Consider the following 25,021-nt stretch of genomic DNA (forward strand, 5'->3'; position numbering starts at 1 on the left):
TTTTTATTGTAGGGTTTCCTTATTTATCTTTGGCTATGTAAGGCTTTGTATGAACCCAATTTCCACTGTTGTTATGTTGTTTATCACTGTTACAATGTTTCAGTGATAACCTCAATTAAGGACAAAACGATGACAAAATCAGAGTAAATCTGTGAAAATCACAAACATATTCTGATTGGTTTGATTCCGCATATGCTACAGCACTGTTTTTCAAGCACTGTGCCGTGGCAGACTAGTGTGCCCTGACCAGTCTGCAGGTATGCCGCCATAGAAGCCACTACTGAGGCTCTGGAACGATCAATACTGGTGGGTTTAGTGGTTGCAGAGCCAGTTCTAATTTTGTGCCTGGGCAGTGTTGGGCTCTTCTGGCTTTCTCAGATGTGGCTCAGGCGTTACCCATGAAGAAGCTGCGACATGACATCCTAGGACACGGAACTGCACCATGCATCACCATTATATTTGAGTGTGCCTTGGCAACATTTAAATCTTGTTCGGTGTGCCGCAAGTTGTAAAAGTTTGAAAATCTCTTTGCTACAGTGTCGTCACCATGTTGTTATAAAAACGCCCCAAAAACGCCGAAAGACATGGATTGGTGGATGGGCTGCTAGAGGGGCCCCAGTTTGCTACCCCACCCCAGTATGCCTGTGCTGTAGCCTGTGGCGCCATCTTCCCGGTGATCGCTTCGGGAAGATGGCGCCGCACATAGAAAGCAAAGACTCTGGCACTGTGCCAGAGTCTTTTCTCTCTAGTGGTCAGCGTCTTCTTCCCAAATATCACTGGAATGATGGCACTGACCGGGGAGGAGGGACCTGCCTCTTAAGATTGTTCTACTGTGAGGCGTAATCTGAATTGGGGGTACTATTGTGTGACCACACCCATCCTTGTGAGACCACACCCCATTTTGTTTAGCAACTAGCGGGGTGCTTAATCCCTTGCACTGGTCCAGGCTCTGCTTAATGAGTGTGGGGGGGATAGTGGAATGAGTTACACTACCACTCCAAGACCACTTTAAGCACTGCCAGGTACTGTACAATGTATAAATATAGACATTTTCCTACACTTGAACAAGGGGATCTTTTAGCCTGAAATGTCTGCTTCTTCTGTTACTATTTGCCTGCTTTAATAAAAAAACAAAAAACCCTCTATTGAGCATGTTTTGGTGCAACAATTCACTGGCATGTACACTTACTTTTGCGACAGAAGAACATGCCATTGCTGTGAGCTTGTGTAACAGATTGTAACCAGGGCAGACAAAATTGGGTGAATGGGGCGTGGCAAAATGGCAGGAGGAATGGCAGCGCCTCCTAAACACCCCCTCTCCGCAAGAATAGCTTTCGCGGCGCTGGGAGTTACTAAGATCTTGTTCAGTGTGCTGCGAGTTGTAAAAGGTTGAAAATCTCTGCAGTAAGGATTGCAAATTCTGCTAAGTAGCAGAATTTGCAATTCTTTGGACAGCTTGCTGGGGACTGCCTATGCGCCTAGCACCCCGCCTCCTCCCCTTGACCACGTTGAAATTGCAGTCGCGTGATCATAAAAAATGGGGTAGAAGGCCCGTCGCCATTTCTGTGATCGCAACGGCTGCATGTGACGTCATGCAGCCGCCCGAATTACGCCCCCCATTTCTCCGTCGCTGTCTTGGATACGGAGAGTTGCCTACCCCCTTCCCCTGCGACTGTCTCTGCCTGGCAGAGGCGATCGCATTTTCTGCAGGGCCCTGCGCATGAGACTGCATCCTGAATCAGCCGGGGCAAACGCTAGTAATAAAAATATTCTGATCTGAATGCCATCGTTTTAAATAATAAGTGAAATCACATATCCCTTAAATCAGTCATGTAAAAAAAAACAGGGGCCTCAAACCAGAAATAACCAGTCTTGGCCGGTCTGTTGGGGTGTGTGAGGTCATGCTGTGATGTCATAATGGCAACTGCCTATATCAGGGCTGTGCTGTTGCTGTCTCTAGCATATGCCTCGAGAGGCCTGGGACGGCATTGTACACTGGTAGAAAGTTAGTGACTGGACAAAGATAACGGCAGTTTAGTTCGAATCGTCGGCAGACTTTTAGCATGTCTATTATAATATATGACTAATGACCTTGGGGACAGCATAGTATTGGATAAAAGCAAAATTTTACACCTACTGGAACAGTGCCGTTACTTAACCACAAGCGGAAGCAAATGGTTCATTGGAGATATTTGAAGAGCGCTTTCCAGATGGGCCTATAATGTTCCTAATTAAATCCTTTATCTGCAGCTGCACCTATAACATCTCCTTGGAGTTGTTTGGTGAACCTATAATGTTGCAAATTAAATCCTTTACTCTCTCTCTCTCTGCCTGCCTAAATCCCAGTGTACCACTATTGCTGGCTGAACCATTTTTATTAATGTGCAGAGATGTAAGAGAATTATATTGTTCTTTAATCATTACTTTTGTTTTTATCCAATACTATATATAGATGTAGCCATGCTGATCATGGCTACATCTGGGGAAACCTGCACCATCGACGCAGCTATGCGCGCCTGTGCCTAGCCATATCAAGCTGTGGCATTTGCCGCTCCCATCCATGTGAATGGGGCACTCACACGTCTTAGACGTCCAGACGTACGCGGTTCGGTCGCGCCTAACAAGGCGCAGTCGCGGTATGATGTAGCCACGACGAGAATGGCTATATTTGTACAGTTGTAATCACTGTTAGAAATGAATGCTATGGTGGCTATGACTGTCCCCCTCCCCCACCCCCACCCCTCACTCCCATTCATCTCTTGCTCTCTTTTTTCACTCACCATCAACGTGTAGGTGCGTTCTTCTCTGGCCATGTAAATAGGTCAAAATAGCAGGTTTGAGGCAACAGAAGGGATGACTGGGTTAGGCAAGGTTAGTGGGTGGGGGGTGGTCTGGGAAAACTCTGCAAAGGGATATATTCAATTGAAGTCTTATCCATTCCGACATGCATTTGTCGGAATGGATCAGACAAGGGCTATTCAATGACCATCTCAATCTGACTTTAAAAAAAGTCGGATTAAGATGAGGATCCTGAGAGGAGGAGAGGGGGGAGACAGGGGAGAGCCGTGGGGAGAAGGGGGAGAGCAGCGCTACAGCAGCGTTGTAGGAGGATGTGGCACCGCCACCAGGACTCACGGCAGCATCCACCCGGCTCCAGCAAGCGAGACATCGCTTGCTGGAGCCGAGTGGACGCTGCCGTGAGTGGCGGCTGTGCAACATCCTCCTGCATATGCTGTGCTGTATCTGCTGCTCTCCCCCTTCTCCCCGCGGTTCTCCCCCCTCTCCTCCTCTCAGTTCCCTCACCTCAATCCGACTTTTTTTAAAGTCGGATTGAGATGGTCGGAAACAGGGTCAAAACCTGTCGGATTTGTCCCAGTTTCCGACACAAGCACGCGGATCGGCAGCTATTCCGCCGATCCACGTGCTTTCCAACAAGTCAAATTTCCCGACTTGTTAAATAAAAAAGCAGAGGACTGAATAGGTCGGAACCCCTTCCGACCTGAAAAAGTCGAAAAATGCCGTCTTTCCAACAAGACGGCAGTTTCGACTTCAATTGAATATACCCCATAGTCTCTTAATGCCTAGAGGGACGGGCAGTCCATCAGCCATGGGTCCCCAGAGGTTTCCTCCACAAGGGGGTTTTTCCTCTCCTGAGTGCTGAAGGATGACTCTTCATGAGTCATGAGGCTCCCGCCATCTTGTTCCTCTTATAAGACAAGTTTGTAAGATTACTGGACCAAACTTAGCCCGAAATTCCTTATTTTAAAATGCAGAGTAAATAATGATATTAATATTTAAAAAATAATACAGGTTGAGTATCCCTTATCCAACATTTTAAATCCCACATTTTTGGGTTCCATACTGAGATAATGACATATATATTATATATATTATATATCTACCTATAGCTATACATATAATATATATGATATATATGTAATTATCTCAGTATGAGACCCAAAAATTTGGGATTTTGAATTTTGGATAAGGGATACTCAACCTGTAATAATAATAATAATAATAATCAGAAGAAGAAGACAACGAAGAAGAACAAAAACAGGCTAAATTTTACTTAAAAATTAAAATAGACATTTTTTAAATATATTTTGCTTGAAATTATCTTTATTAAAAAATTCTCTGAAAAGGTGAAGAAATGACACATATTTGGGGAGACAAATATATTAGGAGAGTTCAGCACCATGCATTGTTTATTCTACACAAGAGAGTACCAGGCGAGGCAGCCATGTTGGGTGCACTACTTAGGTTACACTGTGCGATAAGCAAAATAATGCAGTAAGGAATACAAGTGTAAAATGAAAAGCAACTAACAGGACACCTAGTTCTGCAGCTTACACAGTAAGAAAATGGTCTTGCTCTATAATTGCGTTTAGATAATTTTCTCCTTTATAACAATTTTAAAGTGAGCTGAGGGGAAACTAACAAAAGAGGGTCCAGTTACATTTTGAAATGACCAAAAAATAAAAATGTATAATAATTCTCCAACACTTCGAAGATGGTAAGCTTATATTGTGAATTGCATAAAATATTTACATGAATCCCACATAATCACTGTTACACACTGGTTCTCACTGAGCAGAGGTTGAGGCGAGATGGGTGTCATTCGACTCCCCAGCTGATGAGTGTATGCAACAGGTAGCAGTGCAGGATCACTCAACCCAACCTGAATAACCCCCAAGTCCCGCCCAGCATTGTGATCGCAATCTTTTTGCATCGCTGAACAGGGAATAGCAGATGCCCCCTGCATATGCAGCCGTACCACCACCATTTTCTTTATCGGAACGGTTGTATGTGACATCACGCAGCCGCCCCAAAAACGGTCTAGCCACCGTTGAGGACAAATGTTCAACGCTACCCCCTTAGTAACTCCCAGCGCCGTGAAAGCTATTCTTCCAGAGTGGGGGTGTTTAGGAGGCGCTGCCATACCTCCTGCCATTTTGCCATGCCCCTTTCACCCATTTTTGGCTGCCCTGGTTACAATCTGTTACAGAAGCTCACAGCAATGGCAGGCACTTCTGTCGCAAAAGTAAATCTACATGCCAGTGAAATGTTGCACCAAAACATGCTCAATAGGGTTTTGTTTTTGTTTTTTTAATTAAAGAAGGCAAACAGTAACAGAAGTAGCAGACATTTTAGGCTAAAAGATCCCCTTGTTCAAGTGTAGAAAAATGTCTATATTTATACAATGTACCTGGCAGTGTCACACACCATAGGCGGCGTTCACCGCGCTTACCCCTGCGTGCCTGCTGGTCTGTGTTGCGGCCACCGCCTTCGGTGGTCCGCGGGCTCCGGCGTCTGGCTGGCGCGGCTCCCGGCGGTTCCCTGGGGCGGGGGCGCCGCCGTGGCACCCGGCGTCGCGTGGGCGGGGAGCGGGTGGCGTCGTCGGACTGTTCCGCCGGTCCAGCGGAGGCGCGAGATTCAAAGTCAGACGCCGGGCAGAGCCTCGGCGCCTGAGTATCGTCTTTTCTCCTGACGTGGATGCCAGTGCTCTTGTTCCCGACGTATCTCTCTGCAGTCGTACCCCAGTATCTCCGGCACTTCCAGATGCCAGTTGCTGCACAGTTCAGCGTATACTGCGGCTGGTGTGTTTCTCTGCAATCCAGTCACCAGTGCTTCTTGGAGTCAGCGTGTGCTGCGGGCTAATCACCGCTCTCAAGTTCTACAAATCATCAGTGTCTTTAATCACCGCTCTCAAGTCATACAAATCACCAGTGTCTTTAACCACCGCTCCCAAGTTTTGCAAGTTGCCAGTGTCTTTAACCACCGCTCTCAAGTTCTACAAATCATCAGTGTCTTTAACCACCGTTCACAAGCTCTACAAATCATCAGTGTCTTTAACCACCGTTCTCAAGTTCTACAAATCATCAGTGTCTTTAACCACCGCTCACAAGTGTTTCAAATCGTCAGAGTCTTTAACGACCGTTCACCAGTTCCTCAAATCACCGGTATCTTTAAAAACATCACTTACAAGTTCTTCAGTCATTATTATCTTGTACCAACACTCACAAGTACTTCTTTTCCTGGAATCCTTAGCATTGCTTACAAGTTCTCCTATAGGCCTGGACATTTCCCCATACGTTACTTCTCTGCCAAGTGACATTGTGTTGCTCTCTTCCTGCAATAAAGTTCTTTAATATTTTCACCAAGCTTTACTGTCAGAGTCCTGTATGAGGAAGACCTATATTAAGCCATCCCTGTTCCGACCCAACGGTGGTTCCTCTCCCCTACCATCGGGAGAACCCCCAAGTTCACAACACCTCCAACCTAGGTCAGTGACAGGCAGTGCTTAAAGTGGTCTTGGAGTAGTAGTGGAACTCATTCCACTCCCCCCCACTCCCATTAAGTAGAGCCAGGACCAGTGCAGGGGATTAAGCACCCCCCTAGTTGCAAAACAAAATAAGAATTTACTCACCGGTAATTCTATTTCTCGTAGTCCGTAGTGGATGCTGGGGTTCCGTAAGGACCATGGGGAATAGACGGCTCCGCAGGAGACTGGGCACACTAAAAGAAAGATGTGGTACTACCTGGTGTGCACTGGCTCCTCCCTCTATGCCCCTCCTCCAGACCTCAGTTAGGATACTGTGCCCGAAAGAGCTGACACAATAAGGAAGGATTTTGAATCCCGGGTAAGACTCATACCAGCCACACCAATCACACCGTATAACTCGTGATATTTAACCCAGTTAACAGTATGAAATACAACTGAGCCTCTCAACAGATGGCTCAACAATAACCCTTTAGTTAGGCAATAACTATATACAAGTATTGCAGACAATCCGCACTTGGGATGGGCGCCCAGCATCCACTACGGACTACGAGAAATAGAATTACCGGTGAGTAAATTCTTATTTTCTCTGACGTCCTAGTGGAGCTGGGGTTCCGTAAGGACCATGGGGATTATACCAAAGCTCCCAAACGGGCGGGAGAGTGCGGATGACTCTGCAGCACCGAATGAGAGAACTCAAGGTCCTCCTCAGCCAGGGTATCAAATTTGTAGAATTTAGCAAACGTGTTTGCCCCTGACCAAGTAGCAGCTCGGCAAAGTTGTAAAGCCGAGACCCCTCGGGCAGCCGCCCAAGATGAGCCCACCTTCCTCGTGGAATGGGCTTTTACTGATTTAGGATGCGGCAATCCAGCCGCAGAATGCGCCAGCTGAATTGTGCTACAAATCCAGCGAGCAATAGTCTGCTTAGAAGCAGGAGCACCTATTTTGTTGGGTGCATACAGGATAAAAAGCGAGTCAGTTTTCCTGACTCCAGCCGTCCTGGAAACATAAATTTTCAAGACCCTGACTATGTCCAGTAACTTGGAATCCTCCAAGTCCTTAGTAGCCGCAGGCACCACAATAGGTTGGTTCAAGTGAAAAGCTGATACCACCTTAGGGAGAAATTGGGGACGAGTCCTCAATTCTGCCCTATCCATATGGAAAATCAGATAAGGGCTTTTACATGACAAAGCCGCCAATTCTGACACACGCCTGGCCGAAGCCAAGGCCAATAACATGACCACTTTCCACGTGAGATATTTGAGATCCACGGTTTTAAGTGGTTCAAACCAATGTGATTTTAGGAAACTCAACACCACATTGAGATCCCAAGGTGCCACCGGAGGCACAAAAGGGGGCTGAATATGAAGCACTCCCTTTACAAAAGTCTGAACTTCAGGTAGTGAAGCCAGTTCTTTCTGGAAGAAAATCGACAGAGCCGAAATCTGGACCTTAATGGAACCCAATTTTAGGCCCATAGTCACTCCTGACTGTAGGAAGTGCAGAAAACGACCCAGCTGAAATTCCTCTGTAGGGGCCTTCCTGGCCTCACACCACGCAACATATTTTCGCCAAATGCGGTGATAATGGTTTGCGGTTACTTCTTTCCTGGCTTTTATCAGCGTAGGAATGACTTCCTCCGGAATGCCCTTTTCCTTTAGGATCCGGAATTCAACCGCCATGCCATCAAACGCAGACGCGGTAAGTCTTGGAACAGACAGGGCCCCTGCTGTAGCAGATCCTGTCTGAGCGGTAGAGGCCATGGGTCCTCTGATAACATTTCTTGAAGTTCTGGGTACCAAGCTCTTCTTGGCCAATCCGGAACCACGAGTATCGTTCTTACTCCTCGCCTTCTTATTATTCTCAGTACCTTTGGTATGAGGGGCAGAGGAGGGAACACATAGACCGACTGGTACACCCACGGTGTCACTAGAGCGTCCACAGCTATCGCCTGAGGGTCCCTTGACCTGGCGCAATATCTCTTTAGCTTCTTGTTGAGGCGGGACGCCATCATGTCCACCTGTGGCCTTTCCCAGCGGTTTACCAACAGTAGGAAGACTTCTGGATGAAGTCCCCACTCTCCCGGGTGAAGGTCATGTCTGCTGAGGAAGTCTGCTTCCCAGTTGTCCACTCCCGGAATGAACACTGCTGACAGTGCTAGTACGTGATTTTCCGCCCATCGGAGAATCCTTGTGGCTTCTGCCATGGCCACCCTGCTTCTTGTGCCGCCCTGTCGGTTTACATGGGCGACTGCCGTGATGTTGTCTGATTGAATCAGGATCGGCTGGTTTTGAAGCAGGGGTCTTGCCTGACTTAGGGCATTGTAAATGGCCCTCAGTTCCAGAATGTTTATGTGTAGGGACGACTCCTGACTTGACCAAAGACCCTGGAAATTTCTTCCCTGTGTGACTGCACCCCAGCCCCGAAGGCTGGCATCCGTGGTCACCAGGACCCAGTCCTGTATGCCGAATCTGCGGCCCACTAGAAGATGAGCACTCTGCAGCCACCACAGTAGAGACACCTTGGTCTTTGGAGACAGGGTTATCAGATGATGCATCTGAAGATGCGATCCCGACCACTTGTCCAAGAGGTCCCACTGGAAGGTCCTTGCATGGAACCTGCCGAATGGAATTGCTTCGTACGAAGCCACCATTTTTCCCAGGACTCGTGTGCAGTGATGCACCGATACCCGTTTTGGTTTTAGGAGGTCTCTGACTAGAGATGACAGCTCCTTGGCTTTCTCCTGCGGGAGAAACACTTTTTTCTGTTCTGTGTCCAGAATCATCCCCAGGAACAGCAAGCATGTGGAAGGAACCAGTTGTGACTTTGGAATGTTTAGAATCCAGCCATGCTGTTGTAGCACTTCCCGAGATAGTGCTACTCCGACCAGTAACTGCTCCCTGGACCTCGCCTTTATTAGGAGATCGTCCAAGTACGGGATAATTAAAACTCCCTTTTTTCGAAGGAGTATCATCATTTCTGCCATTACCTTGGTAAACACCCTCGGTGCCGTGGACAGTCCAAACGGTAGTGTCTGGAATTGATAATGGCAATCCTGTACCACAAATCTGAGGTACTCCTGGTGAGGAAAGTAAATTGGGACATGCAGGTAAGCATCCTTGATGTCCAGGGATACCATGTAATCCCCCTCGTCCAGGCTTGCAATAACCGCCCTGAGCGATTCCATCTTGAACTTTGATTTTTTTATGTATGTGTTCAAGGATTTCAAATTTAAAATGGGTCTCACCGAACCGTCCGGTTTCGGTACCACAAACAGTGTGGAATAGTAACCCCGTCCTTGTTGAAGTAGGGGTACTTTGACTATCACCTGCTGGGAATACAGCTTGTGAATTGCCTCTAGTACAGCCTCCCTGCTCGAGGGAATTGTCGGTAAGGCCGATTTGAGGAAACGGCGGGGGGGAGTCGCCTCGAATTCCAGCTTGTACCCCTGAGATACTACTTGAAGGATCCAGGGATCCACCCGTGAGCGAACCCACTGATCGCTGAAATTTTTGAGGCGGCCCCCCACCGTACCTGGCTCCGCCTGTGGAGCCCCACCGTCATGCAACGGATTTGGAAGAAGCGGGGGAGGACTTTTGTTCCTGGGAACCTGCTGCGTGGTGCAGCTTTTTTCCCCTTCCTCTGCCTCTAGACAGAAAGGACCCGCCTTTTCCCCGCCTGTTTTTCTGGGGTCGAAAGGACTGCACCTGATAGTACGGCGCTTTCTTAGGCTGTGAGGGGACATGGGGTAAAAATGCTGACTTCCCAGCTGTTGCTGTGGAAACAAGGTCTGAGAGACCATCCCCGAATAACTCCTCACCCTTATAAGGCAAAACTTCCATGTACCTTTTAGAATCTGCATCCCCTGTCCACTGCCGAGTCCATAAACCTCTCCTAGCAGAAATGGACAATGCACTTATTCTAGATGCCAGCCGGCAGATCTCCCTCTGTGCATCTCTCATGTACAAGACTGAGTCTTTTATATGCTCTACGGTTAGCAATATAGTGTCCCTGTCCAGGGTGTCAATATTTTCTGACAGGGAATCTGACCAAGCAGCAGCAGCACTGCACATCCACGCTGAAGCAATAGCTGGTCTCAGTATAACACCAGTGTGTGTATATATAGACTTTAGGATAGCCTCCTGCTTTCTATCAGCAGGTTCATTTAGGGCGGCCGTATCCGGAGACGGTAGTGCCACCTTTTTAGACAAACGTGTGAGCGCTTTATCCACCCTAGGGGGAGTTTCCCAACGTGACCTATCCTCTGGCGAGAAAGGGAACGCCATTAGTAATTTTTTTGAAATCACCAATTTCTTATCAGGGAAAGCCCACGCTTCTTCACACACTTCATTTAATTCTTCAGATGGGGGAAAAACTATTGGTAGTTTTTTCTCCCCAAACATAATACCCTTTTTTGAGGTACCTGGGTTTATATCAGAAAGGTGTAAAACCTCTTTCATTGCCTCAATCATGCCACGAATGGCCCTTGTGGACATTAAATTTGACTCATCGTCGTCGACACTGGTATCAGTATCCGTGTCGACTTCTGTGTCTGCCATCTGAGGTAGTGGGCGTTTTAGAGCCCCTGATGGCCTTTGAATTGCCTGGGCAGGCACGAGCTGAGAAACCGGCTGTCCCGCATTTGGCATGTCGTCAAATTTTTTATGTAAGGAGTCGACACTTGCACGTAATTCCTTCCATAAGTCCATCCACTCAGGTGTCTGCCCCGCAGGGGGTGACATCACATTTATAGGCATCTGCTCCGCCTCCACATAAGTCTCCTCATCAAACATGTCGACACAGCCGTACCGACACACCGCACACACACACAGGGAATGCTCTTAAAGGAGACAGGACCCCACAAAAGCCCTTTGGGGAGACAGAGAGAGAGTATGCCAGCACACACCAGAGCGCTATATAATGCAGGGACTAACTGAATTATGTCCCCTATAGCTGCTATAATATTTACTGCGCCTCAAATCTGTGCCCCCCCTCTCTTTTTTACCCTTTCTGTAGTGTAGACTGCAGGGGAGAGTCAGGGAGCTTCCTTCCAGCGGAACTGTGAGGGAATAATGGCGCCAGTGTGCTGAGGGAGATGGCTCCGCCCCTTTTTCGGCGGACTTTTCTCCCGCTTTTTTCTGTATTCTGGCAGGGGTAATTACCACATATATAGCCTCTGGGGCTATATATTGTGGTTATTTTGCCAGCCAAGGTGATATTATTGCTGCTCAGGGCGCCCCCCCCCCCAGCGCCCTGCACCCTCAGTGACCGGAGTGTGAAGTGTGTATGAGGAGCAATGGCGCACAGCTGCAGTGCTGTGCGCTACCTTGGTGAAGACTGAAGTCTTGTGCCGCCGATTTTCCGGACCATCTTCTTGCTTCTGGCTCTGTAAGGGGGACGGCGGCGCGGCTCCGGGAACGAACACCAAGGACGGGTCCTGCGGTCGATCCCTCTGGAGCTAATGGTGTCCAGTAGCCTAAGAAGCCCAAGCTAGCTGCAAGCAGGTAGGTTCGCTTCTTCTCCCCTTAGTCCCTCGCTGCAGTGAGCCTGTTGCCAGCAGGTCTCACTGTAAAATAAAAAACCTAATATATATACTTTCTTTCTAGGAGCTCAGGAGAGCCCCTAGTGTGCATCCAGCTCGGCCGGGCACAGAAATCTAACTGAGGTCTGGAGGAGGGGCATAGAGGGAGGAGCCAGTGCACACCAGGTAGTACCAAATCTTTCTTTTAGTGTGCCAAGTCTCCTGCGGAGCCGTCTATTCCCCATGGTCCTTACGGAACCCCAGCATCCACTAGGACGTCAGAGAAAATGGGGTGTGATCTCACAAGGATGGGTGTGGTCACACAATAGTACCCCTAATTCAGATTACGCCTCACAGTAGAACAATCTTAAAAGGCAGGTCCCTCCTCCCCGGCCAGTGCCATCATTCCAGTGATATTTGGGAAGATGACGCTGACCACTAGAGAGCAAAGACTCTGGCACAGTGCCAGTCTTTGCTTTCTACATGCGGCGCCATCTTCCCGAAGAGATTACTGGGAAGATGGCACCACTGGCTACAGCACAGGCATACTGGGGAGGGGTAGCAAACTGGGACCCCTCCAGCAGCCCCTCCACCAATCCATGTCTTTTGACAGTTTTGGGGCGTTTTATAACAACATGGTGACGACACTGTAGCAAAGAGATTTTCTAATTTTTACAACTCACGGCACACTGAACAAGATTTAAACACACTCAAATATAATGGTGATGCATGGTGCAGTTACGTGTCCTAGGATGTCATGTCGCAGCTTCTTCATGGGTAATGCCCGAGCCACATCTGAGAAAGCCAGAAGATCCCAACATTGCCCGGGCCCAAAATTAGAACTGGCTCTGCAACCACTAAACCCACCAGTATTGATCATTCCAGGGCCTCAGTAGTGGCAAAACACTGACGGGCCTGGCTCTGCTTCTATGGCGGCACACCTGGAGACTGCTCAGGGCACACTAGTGTGCCACGGCACAGTGGTTGAAAAACACTGCAATATAGCATAAGTACAGGGTAAATAAACATAGCTACTTCAGCAGATGACACTGAAATAAGTATCAGATCTAGGTCATCCCTTTGTCCAGACTAAAAACAATTTGATTGATTGTCTTAATCTCCAATTTGTTATTTTTAAACCTTGTAGTTTAGCTCACTCCCTCAGTGATGCCACAGTATGCTCCCAAATATGTCAAAGCCAAAAAATGTATAACATTTATTGAACGTGTTTTGAGAGGAGATAATGGGACATTCATAAAAACAGTGATATTATAGTGGTGAAAAGTGCCACACTGCTTAGTATTATTATAGTTTATATGGCGCCACACGGGTTCTGCAGCGCCTCATAAAGTACAATGAGCAAAACAAGAAAACAGCGACTTATAGTACAAGACAATGTAGGACAAGTACAAACATTGCTGCATCAGCGGCTATGACACTGAAATATGCATCAGGCAGGAAGAAACAGAGGGTTATGTGCCATTGTAGTTAGTATGGAGTAGAAGATATTCTAAGCAAGAGAAGAAAAGCACATGGGGTGAGAGGGTCCTTCTCATGAGAGCTTACATTCTGAAGTGAAGGGGTAGACAGACAGATGTGACACAGATGGGGTAGAAGTGAGCATGAAGCATAGGTTTAGGATGAGAGATGGCTGGGTTTGTTGAAGTGGGTCTTGAAAGCCATCTGAAGTTTTATATAGAGGTTGAGTGTTTGATAGGGAGAGGTAGAGGTACTGTAGGAAGCACCACAGCCAAAATCTTGGAGGCAGGAATGGGAGGAAGTAACCTGTTGGCAGGAGAGGCGGCATGCATTTGTGTTGCGAAAAGGATGGGTGAGAGTGCAAAGGGAGATAAGGTCAGATATGTAAATGGGAGAAGAATGGGTGAGGGCTTGTAAGTGTGAGAAGCTTGAATTGGATTCTGAAGGGAAGCCAGTGTAGGGCTTGTAAGGGAAGGGGTACGGTACATTTGGAGAGGAAGATCAGCCGGGCAGCAAGCAGCATTGAGCATAAATGGAAGTGGCAAGAGGCTGTAGTCAGGAAGGCCAGATAGGAAGAGATTACAGTTATTCAATCTGGATATGACCAGTGAGCGGATGATGGTCTTAGAAGCATCCAGGTTGAGAAAGGCTTTGTTCTTGTAAGTAATGTAGCTTCAAGAATAATATTATACATCAATCTCTTGATATTTACACTATACAAATGGTATACAGAAACAGGGTTAGAGCAATTTTCATCCAATTAGTTAATAATGGCAAGATAACAATATTCTAAAAAAAAATGTGCCTTGAATTTGTTTCAAGGCAACTGAAGACTTGCAAAAGAGAAATATTACTGCTATGTCTGCTTTTTCAGCAGAAGAACAACTGATGCATGTACTGTACATACGTAGGTTTATTAAAAATAGATTTTCTATAAACCTGCAGTCTCATCTGAAAAAATCTCCATTAAATACAAGCTACTGCACTTCCTTACACCTGCCTACAGCAGTTGTACAGAAATATGGAACACTATGTACAATTTGAAGCAGTGGGGTGAAAGGGCCCTGACATAGCAATAACTCAAACAATTTTACTATCTTCTGTAAAACGCTGAATGAAATAACACTGAATCTGTTTGGATGTTAAAAAAAAACACCCTAAAAAAACGGAAAAAAAATAAAAAAAAAGGCAGTAGACTATGCATTCTAAACACTATTAGAAATCAATAATATTATAATTAAGTTTTAAGTCAGAAAATAAACCTTATTTGAGGGAGAATATAGCCAATGCAATCCCAACCCACTCCAAAACAGTGACTACGTACCAAGATCAATTGATTGGCAACAGACCAGTTAACCCCCTGTAACTTTTGTTTTGTCACATTAAAATGTCTTATCGGTTTCCTGCTTGTCTGCCTGAGAACTCAAGTTCCCAAACTTCTCCAGGATTTAGAGCATGGATAACTTTACAGATGCTCCTAGGCTCCAGTACCAGTGATCCAGTCCCAAGTTTTAAGTACAGTCACCAGATGTTTTTAAAAATGTATTCTTTCCAATTATGTTTAAATTAAGTTATAAAAGTTATAAAAAATATGTGTTATTCTTAAATATGTGACCCCTGCACCAGTACAGTTATATTAAACATAATGTCCTTCTACTTGGGACATCTGTACTTTGTACCATGGATGTGTGCTTGTTCGGAGAGAGATTACTAATGTCCTGCAGAAAGTGAGCAATTAAACAGACTGTTTTGACAATAGTAGAAAGAAATCAGTAAGATTTATGTCACACTTTCTAATGACATCACATGAGCAATTGTACTGCATGCGTATTCAGATAATGAACAGGGCTGAGAATCAGACCCTGATCTGATCTCCTGTCACTACCAGTCAGCTGATCAGTTTGTTAGATATTTCATTGGAGCATCCAGAATGAGGCTTAGGAGGAGATGTACTGTCTCATATCTTCTAAAGAGGACAAGAGTGAAGAGGTTGCCCATAGCAATCAGCTTCTAGCAATCATTTATCAAGTACATTCTATACATGACAGCTAAACTCTGACTGCTATGTGCAAGTTCTTCACATGCCTTCTTTAGTTGGTTTGATACATAGCACCCTTAGTAGTATATTTGGGCTCTACATGGTATACTGATTTCTATATGAAGCTCTGCGTTATTTAGTGGTCCTCAGAGGGAGCACTAGATTACATACTGGCACAAACAGTGGTAGATGTGATAAGGAATGCATATTTGCTAGTCATACTTACCATATGAAACTAATGGTCCCTACACACTTGGCGATGTCAGCAATTTGGATGATGAGTGATCTGAATGATGATCGTTTTTCATCCAAATTGACTTGCATTGAAAAACGATGGAAAACCCATGATGAACGACTGCAGGGACGCGCATCGTTCGTCGGTGCCTCCACACTTAACGATATGAACGATATTGTTCATATCGCTCGTTAACATCGCTAAATGTGTAGGGCCCATAACACCACTATGTCATAACTAAAGAATGTGTATAATGTGTTCATTTAAAAGCTGCCATTGAATAAGAAGCAGTTATTAATCTTAGAATGTGACCATGCATGACGTGGATATTTACCTTTATTCTAAAGGGGGGTACTCACGGAGCGATATTCTAAGCAATCTGACTAGATTGCTTAGAATATCGGCAGGATCGCTCCGTGTGTAGCCCCCTCGGCGATAGCGATGCGCGGCCCCGCGCATCGCTATCGCCGCTGCTAGATTGGCCTGCATGCAGGCCAATCTAGCGGGTCGCTCACTTCACCCGCTGGGCGAAATGAGCGACCCCCCCGTCTCCCCCCGCACGCTCAGCACAGATCGCGCTGTGCTGAGCGGCAGGAGAGATGTGTGCTGAGCGGTTCGCTCAGCACACATCTCTCCTGCATCGGCCCGTGAGTACTGGGCCTAAGAGATGCAATCATATAACATGAATTGTCATGTGCATCATTTCCCACATTAGAATGTCACTGAATGCTGCATCTTACTACGTCATACACATGCATAGCAAAGGAAGTAGGTGCTGTCCTAGGGTTGCCTAAAGCAAACTGAGTGACACTGGAAAAAAAGTGATTTTTTTATTTCTTTTTAATGAAATCTGGCAGAAACAGATATTACTAGTACCAAAAATATAAACCCATACAACATACTCCACCTTCTGTGTACCGACTTATACATTGTTTAGAGATAATGGGGGGTAATTCTGAGTTGATCGCAGCAGCAAGTTTGTTAGCAATTGGGCAAAACCATGTACACTGCAGGAGGGGCAGATATAACATATGCAGAGAGACTTAGATTTGGGTGGGTTATTTTGTTTCTGTGCAGGGTAAATACTGGCTGCTTTATTTTTACACTGCAATTTAGATTTCAGTTTGAACACACCCCACCCAAATCTAACTCTCTCTGCACATGTTATATCTGCCCTCCCTGCAGTGCACATGGTTTTGCCCAACTGCTAACAAATTTGCTGCTGCGATCAACTCAGAATTAGGCCCAATGAGTAGTATTAAAAAGCTTGTAACAGTGGAAATACAGCGAGGAAGAAACACAAGTGCAGTCTTACCTTCCAGCAAATCTCTTGCCAGACCAGGTTCAGCCCCTGTAGACCGAACAAAGTCTGACAGGACCGAGTCCATATCCAGAGTCATGTGGTCATGTAGTAAGGCTGCTTGCAAAGCAGCAGCACCAGCAGGAGCAGAATGTTGCCACTAAAACAATTCCATCTAAAATAGAAGAATAGGCTTATTTACTTTCTGCTTACAACTTATTTCCTCTTCTGTAAGGTGTAAATCACTGCATATAAACCTAAGCTTTATAACTATTAGTACTGAGAAGAAAAAAAGTGGTTTATTTTTGTTCCCTGCTGTAAAAACAAACAATAATAACAATTAAGTAAAATAAAAATAGAACAAAAGCTAAATATACTACTGTTCAGTATGACTGACTGGCGGACGGGATGCAGGCTTCGGTATATTTGAACTCCCGACAGGAGCGATGTAAGTATGCTTCCCCTTCTCCCTTAATCCTTCCATCCTGCCTAACCCTCCTTCCCCCCCTTGGTGGTGCCTGAACCTAACCCCAACCTTCCCCAAGCCTGTTCCATGTGCCTCATAACAAGTGTATCTGGGTAAACGTCCAAGGTTCCAAGGTGCGTACTACAGTTAGGGGGTTATTCAGTGTTATTACCAGAAAAGTTAGCAGTTGGGCAAAACCATGTGCACTGCAGGGGAGGCAGATATAACATGTGCAGAGAGAGTTAGATTTGGGTGGGTTATATTGTTTCTGTGCAGGGTAAATACTGGCTGCTTTATTTTTACACTGCAATTTAGATTTCAGTTTGAACACACCCCACCCAAATCTAATCTCTCTGCACATGTTACATCTGCCCCACCTGCAGTGCACACGTGGGGGTAATTCTGAGTTGATCGCAGCAGGAACTTTGTTAGCAGTTGGGCAAAACCATGTGTGCTGCAGGGGAGGCAGATATAACATGTACAGAGAGAGTTAGATTTGGGTGGGTTATTTTGTTTCTGTGCAGGGTAAATACTGGCTGCTTTATTTTTACACTGCAATTTAGATTTCAGATTGAACACACCCCACCCAAATCTAACTTCCACTGCATATGTTATATTTGCCTCCCCTGCAGTGCACATGGTTTTGCCCAACTGCTAACAAAGTTCCTGCTGCAATCAACTCAGAATTACCCCCATGGTTTTGCCCATTAGTGTGCTTTTTTTGGGTTGCTAACAACTCTGAATATCCCCATTAGGCCCTTTCAGTGGTGAACTCCTCCCAGGATGGACCCGCTAGCTGACTTCACACATCACAGCTGAAGACGCAATCGCAAAAGCCGTGGATACCAGATCGAATCACAGGAAGGGTAATTATGCATAAATAGCTACTAATCAAAGCTATATGTCGCATCGAACTGATACGATCTATAGTGATAAGTATCAATTTACTTTTTTTCTACGTGAATAGACTCTTCAATCACAGTACCCACGTAGTCTCCCACCACAGATCAAAGAAGCTCCATATACCGTCACTTCTGTCACATGCTCTGCTACTTTGGTATTGAAGTAAATGCAGCTTTGGAGCCTGCGGAACATGCTGCCACCTAGTCACTCAATACTATAGAAATAATCTACTGCACAAAGAGCAAACATTTCAACTACTATAATTTTCTCCTAATGGATGTATGAAGCAGTGAAAAAGCAAAGAGAGAAGTTACCCGTCTGATACGTACAGGGGTTAAAGTGGGGGGGAACGAGGTGGAACTGAGTTCCACCACCTGTAATGGTAGGGGGAACTAGTCCCACCATCTCCATTGCCCTGCACAGTAATTCCAACAGAAAAGCCCACCCCATCATCTGCATCAATTGATGCTACAGGCAGCACTAGTGTTGCTGATGAGCTGCAGCCACCTACTCCTTCCTCAGGTCCTGGTGCCTCCATGGTCCTCCTCCATGAGTTCCACCACCTCACCGGGACCACTTTCAGCCCTGGATACGTATAAATTTATAGAATGTACTTGATAAATATTACTTCAAAGCTGATTGGTTGCCATGGGCAACTTCTCCACTGGCACACTTCTCCACTCTTTTCACTGCTTCATACATCTACCCTATGCCTCTAGAATATATAATACCAAGATACAGAAGTTACCAGGATAGGAAAATGATCTGCATGTGTCTACTGGATGGTGGAGAGGGATTCTTGGCTTGTAGATACACATAGATGTGTACACACCTTATACTACAACAGGGCTTTTGACTCTAAAATAGCTGTGTATAATAGTAAAAGGTGCCCAGCTGATCATCCCACAGTACAATACAAAGCATGTTCCTACAGTAGTACACTCAGTGCACCTGCTGGAAGCTGCAAGAGGTCCTGGAGATTCCTGTAACCCTATAATATGTAGATTTACACTCTGGGTGATATTATTTAGAACTTTCAACTTCTTGATCATCAAAAATATATAATAGAGAACTTGCGATTTTACATAATAGTTCAGCGTCAAAGCCACATGTCACAAATTCTATCCACAAGTTACAGGGCAGTGCAGTATTAATATTATAACCATCATTTCTTAATATAAAATTGACTATTACATCCCTGCAATCTCCACCTATACTAATACATTTATTTATACAGGCTTAGACATAACAGAAGAAGACTAAACAAAAACAATGCAATAGACTTCATCCATCAACAAGCACAAATATTACTTAACAATGAAAAACAGGGAGGGGGGGGGGGGGGGGAGGTACAAGGACAACTGCCAAGAAGCTACTAAATGCCACTTTGAAAAGGAACATCTTAACATGAAATGATGTGGAGGTCGTCTTGGGAAGTCTGGTTTCCTTTTGTAAATAGCTGGTCTCTTTTATAGGGGAGAATACACAGTGTGTCAATGATTACTGCTTACCGTGGGCTGCCTGTATCATGCTGCTACTGCATAGAAGAGCAACAAACCCTGCTCTGTGACAGTGACTCATTGGCGACTAAGAGAAAAGCTGAAGGGATCACATGTATAGCTGCTAATATGCAAATACACACTTGTTTTCCAGCATTACTCGGAAATTGTGCTTCTCGCCAGTCCTACTTAACGTATTAGCAGTCAAGATTCATTTTAGCTGAAGGAGGTTTAATTGCTGAGAAAGTGATGTCCATGTTTGAGGCAAAGGCATCACTTTCAGGAACATGTGGCTATTTATAATAAGAATTTACTCACCGGTAATTCTATTTCTCGTAGTCCGTAATAGATGCTGGGTACTCCGTAAGGACCATGGGGAATAGACGGGCTCCGCAGGAGACTGGGCACTCTAAAAGAAAGATTAGGTACTATCTGGTGTGCACTGGCTCCTCCCTCTATGCCCCTCCTCCAGACCTCAGTTAGGGAAACTGTGCCCGGAAGAGCTGACACTACAAGGAAAGGATTTGGAATCCAGGGTAAGACTCATACCAGCCACACCAATCACACCGTACAACTCGTGATAACTATACCCAGTTAACAGTATGAATAACAACTGAGCCTCACTGAACAGATGGCTCATAACAATAACCCTTTAGTTAAGCAATAACTATATACCAGTATTGCAGACAATCCGCACTTGGGATGGGCTCCCAGCATCCACTACGGACTACGAGAAATAGAATTACCGGTGAGTAAATTCTTATTTTCTCTGACGTCCTAGTGGATGCTGGGTACTCCGTAAGGACCATGGGGATTATACCAAAGCTCCCAAACGGGCGGGAGAGTGCGGATGACTCTGCAGCACCGAATGAGCAAACTCAAGGTCCTCCTCAGCCAGGGTATCAAACTTGTAGAATTTTGCAAACGTGTTTGACCCCGACCAGGTAACAGCTCGGCAAAGTTGTAATGCCGAGACCCCTTGGGCAGTCGCCCAAGAAGAGCCCCCTTCCTCGTGGAATGGGCTTTTACTGATTTAGGATGCGGCAGTCCAGCCGCAGAATGTGCAAGGTGAATCGTGCTACAGATCCAGCGAGCAATAGTCTGCTTAGAAGCAGGAGCACCCAGCTTGTTGGGTGCATGCAGGAGAAACAGCGAGTCAGTATTTTCTGACTCTAGCCGTCCTGGAAACATAAATTTTCAGGGCCCGGACTACATCCAGCAACTTGGAAGCCTCCAAGTCCCGAGTAGCCGCAGGCACCACAATAGGTTGGTTCAAATGAAACGCTGATACCACCTTAGGGAGAAATTGGGGACGAGTCCTCAATTCTGCCCTGTCCCTATGGAAGATCAGATAAGGGCTTTCACACGACAAAGCCGCCAATTCTGACACACGCCTAGCCGAAGCCAAGGCCAAATATATATATATGTGACCACTTTCCACGTGAGATACTTCAACTCCACGTTCTGAAGTGGCTCAAAACAATGTGATTTTAGGAAATCCAACACTACGTTGAGATCCCAAGGTGCCACTGGAGGCACAAAAAAGGGGCTGAATATGCAGCACTCCCTTAACAACGTCTGAACTTCAGGCAGCGTCTTTCCTAGCCTTTAACAGCGTAGGAATCACTTAATCTGGAACACCCTTTTCCGTTAGGATACGGCGTTCAACCGCCAAGCCTTCAAACGCAGCCGCAGTAAGTCTTGGAACAGACAGGGCCCCTGCAGTAACAGGTCCTGTCTGAGATACAGAGGCCATGGGTCCTCCGAGATCATTTCTTGTAGTTCCGGGTACCAAGTGCTTCTTGGCCAATCCGGAACTACGAGTATAGTTCTTACTCCTCTCTTACTTACTATCCTCAGTACCTTGGGTATGAGAGGAAGAGGAGGGAACACATAAACCGACTGGTACACTCACATTGTCACTAGTGCGTCCACAGCTATCACCTGAGGGTCTCTTGACCTGGCGCAATACTATTTTAGCTTTTGTTGAGGCGGAACGCCATCATGTCCACCTGTGGCCGTTCCCAACGGTTCACAATCTGCGTGAAGACTTCTGGATGAAGTCCCCACTCTCCCGGGTGGAGGTCGAGCCTGCTGAGGAAGTCTGCTTCCTAATTTTCCACACCCGGAATAAATACTGCTGACAGTGTTAGCACGTGATACTCCGCCCATCGGAGAATCCTTGTGGCTTCTGCCAACGCCATCCTGCTTCTTGTGCCGCCTTGTCGGTTTACATGGGCGACAGCCGTGATGTTGTCTGACTGAATCAGCACCGGCTGGTTTTGAAGCAGGGGTTCTGCTTGCCTTAGGGCATTGTAAATGGCCCTTAGGTCCAGAATATTAATGTGTAGGGAAGTCTCCTGACTCGACCATTGTCCTTGGAAGTTTCTTCCCTGAGTGACTGCTCCCCAACCTCGGAGGCTTGCATCCGTGGTCACCAGGACCCAGTCCTGAATGCCGAATCTGCGGCCCTCGAGAAGATGAGCACTCTGCAGCCACCACAGCAGAGACACCCTGGCCCTCGGGGACAGGGTGATCAGGCGATGCATCTGAAGATGCGATCCTCACTTGTCTAACAGGTCCCACTGAAAGTTCCTTGCAAGGAACCTGCCGAAGGGAATTGCTTCGAAAGAAGCTACCATCTTTTCCAGGATTCGCGTGCACTGATGCACAGACACCTGTTTTGGTTGCCGGAGGTCTCTGACCAGAGATGACAACTCCTTGGCCTTCTCCTCCGGGAGAAACACCTTCTTCTGTTCTGTGTCCAGAAACATGCCCAATATCAGCAGACGCGTCGTAGGAACCAGCTGCGACTTTGGGATATTCAGAATCCAGCCGTGCTGTTGTAGCACTTCCTGAGATAGTGCTACTCCAATGAACGACTGCTTCCTGGACCTCGCCTTTATAAGGAGATCGTCCAAGTACGGGATAATTATAACTCCCTTCTTTCGAAGGAGTATCATCATTTTGGCCATTACCTTGGAACACACCCTCGGTGCCGTGGACAGACCAAACGGCAACGTCTGGAATTGGTAATGGCAGTTCTGTACCACAACCTTGAGGTACTCCTGGTGAGGTGGGTAAATGGGGACATGTAGGTAAGCATCCATGATGTCCAGTGACACCATAATATCCCCCTCTTCCAGGCTTGCAATAACCGCCCTGAGCGATTCTATTTTGAACTTGAACTTCCTTATATAAGTGTTCAAGGATTTCAAATTTAGAATGGGTCTCACCGAACTGTCTGGTTTCGGTATCACACACATTGTGGAATAGTAACCTCGTCCCTGTTGAAGGAGAGGAACTTTGATTATCACCTGCTGGAGGTACAGCTTGTGAATTGCCGCCAGTACTACCTCCCTTTCCTTGGGAGTAGCAGGCAAGGCTGATTTGAGGTAACGGCGAGGGGGAGACGTCTCGAACTCCAGCTTGTATCCCTGAGATACCTGTAGAACCCAGAGATTCACCCGTGAGCGAACCCACTGGTCGCTGAAGTTCCGGAGACGGGCCCCCACCGCACCTGGCTCCACCTGTGGAGCCCCAGCTTCATGCGGTGGACTTAGTGGAAGCAGGGGAGGATATTTGTTCCTGGGAACTGGCTGTCTGGTGCAGCTTTTTCCCTCTACCCCTGCCTCTGGGCAGAAAGGACGCGCCTCTGACCCGCTTGCCTTTCTGAGGCCGAAAGGACTGTACTTGATAATACGGTGCTTTCTTATGCTGTGAGGGGACCTGAGGTAAAAAGGTCGACTTCCCAGCTGTTGCTGTGGACACGAGGTCCGAGAGACCGTCCCAAACAATTCCTCACCCTTATAAGGCAAAACTTCCATGTGCCTTTTAGAATCAGCATCACCTGTCCACTGCCGAGTCCATAATACTCTTCTGGCAGAAATGGACATTGCATTAATTCTAGATGCCAGCCGGCAAATGTCCCTCTGTGCATCTCTCATATATAAGACTACGTCTTTAATATGCTCTATAGTTAACAAAATAGTGTCCCTGTCAAGGGAATCAATGTTATCTGACAGGGAATCAGACCATGCTGCTGCAGCACTACACATCCATGCTGAAGCAATAGCAGGTCTCAGTATAGTACCTGAGTGTGTATACACAGACTTCAGGATAGCCTCCTGCTTTCTATCTGCAGGCTCCTTTAAGGCGGCCGTATCCTGAGACGGCAGTGCCACCTTTTTTGATAAGCGTGTGAGCGCTTTGTCCACCTTAGGGGATGTCTCCCAGCGTAACCTATCCGTTGGCGGGAAAGGGTACGCCATTAGTAACCGCTTAGAAATTACTAGTTTCCTATCTGGGGAACCCCACGCTTCTTCACACAATTCGTTTAACTCATCAGATGGGGGAAAAGTCACTGGCTGCTTTTTCTCCCCAAACATAATACCCTTTTTTGTGGTAACCGGGTTAATGTCAGAAATGTGCAACACATTTTTCATTGCCGTAATCATACATCGGATGGCCCTAGTGGATTGTATATTTGTCTCATCCTCGTCGACACTGGAGTCAGACTCCGTGTCGACATCTGTGTCAGCCATCTGAGGTAGCGGGCGTTTTTGAGCCCCTGACGGCCTCTGAGATGCCTGGGCAGGCGCGGGCTGAGATGCCGGCTGTCCCAAAGCTGCGTCATCGAACCTTTTATGTAAGGAGTTGACACTGTCGGGTAATACCTTCCACATGTCCATCCACTCCGGTGTCGACCCCGCAGGGGGTGACATCACTCTTATCGGCACCTGCTCCACCTCCACATAAGCCTCCTCATCAAACATGTCGACACAGCCGTACCGACACACCGCACACACACAGGGAATGCTCTGACTGAGGACAGGACCCCACAAAGTCCTTTGGGGAGACAGAGAGAGAGTATGCCAGCACACACCACAGCGCTATATAATCAGGGATTTACACTAACACAAAGTGATTTTTCCCTTTAGCTGCTTTACATGTACAGTTTGCGCCTAAATTTAGTGCCCCCCCTCTCTTTTTTACCCTTTGAGCCTGGAAACTGCAGGGGAGAGCCTGGGGAGCTGTCTTCCAGCGGAGCTGTGAAGAGAAAATGGCGCCAGTGTGCTGAGGGAGATAGCCCCGCCCCCTTCACGGCGGACTTCTCCCGCTCTTATATTAATATTATGGCAGGGGATTTTTGCACATATATAGTTTTTTAGACTATATTATGTGCTGTTTGCCAATGTAAGGTAATCTAATTGCAGCCCAGGGCGCCCCCCCCCCCCCCCCCAGCGCCCTGCACCCATCAGTGACCGGAGTATGTGGTATGCATAGGGAGCAATGGC

The 25,021-nt window shown here is 46.7% G+C and overlaps 1 protein-coding gene across 1 annotated transcript in view; it reads right to left on the reverse strand.

Annotated features, from left to right (window-relative positions):
- OTUD7A (OTU deubiquitinase 7A) overlaps window positions 1-25,021 on the reverse strand; it is a 461,376-nt gene that overhangs the window by 184,074 nt on the left and 252,281 nt on the right. Inside the window, exon 4 of the mRNA XM_063926250.1 lies at window positions 16,872-17,031. Coding sequence (XP_063782320.1) covers window positions 16,872-16,956 — 85 coding nt within the window. The 5' untranslated portion in view covers window positions 16,957-17,031. The remainder of the gene's footprint in view (window positions 1-16,871; window positions 17,032-25,021) is intronic.

Source organism: Pseudophryne corroboree, chromosome 6 (assembly GCF_028390025.1).
Source record: "Pseudophryne corroboree isolate aPseCor3 chromosome 6, aPseCor3.hap2, whole genome shotgun sequence".
Classification (NCBI taxonomy): Eukaryota; Metazoa; Chordata; class Amphibia; order Anura; family Myobatrachidae; genus Pseudophryne; species Pseudophryne corroboree.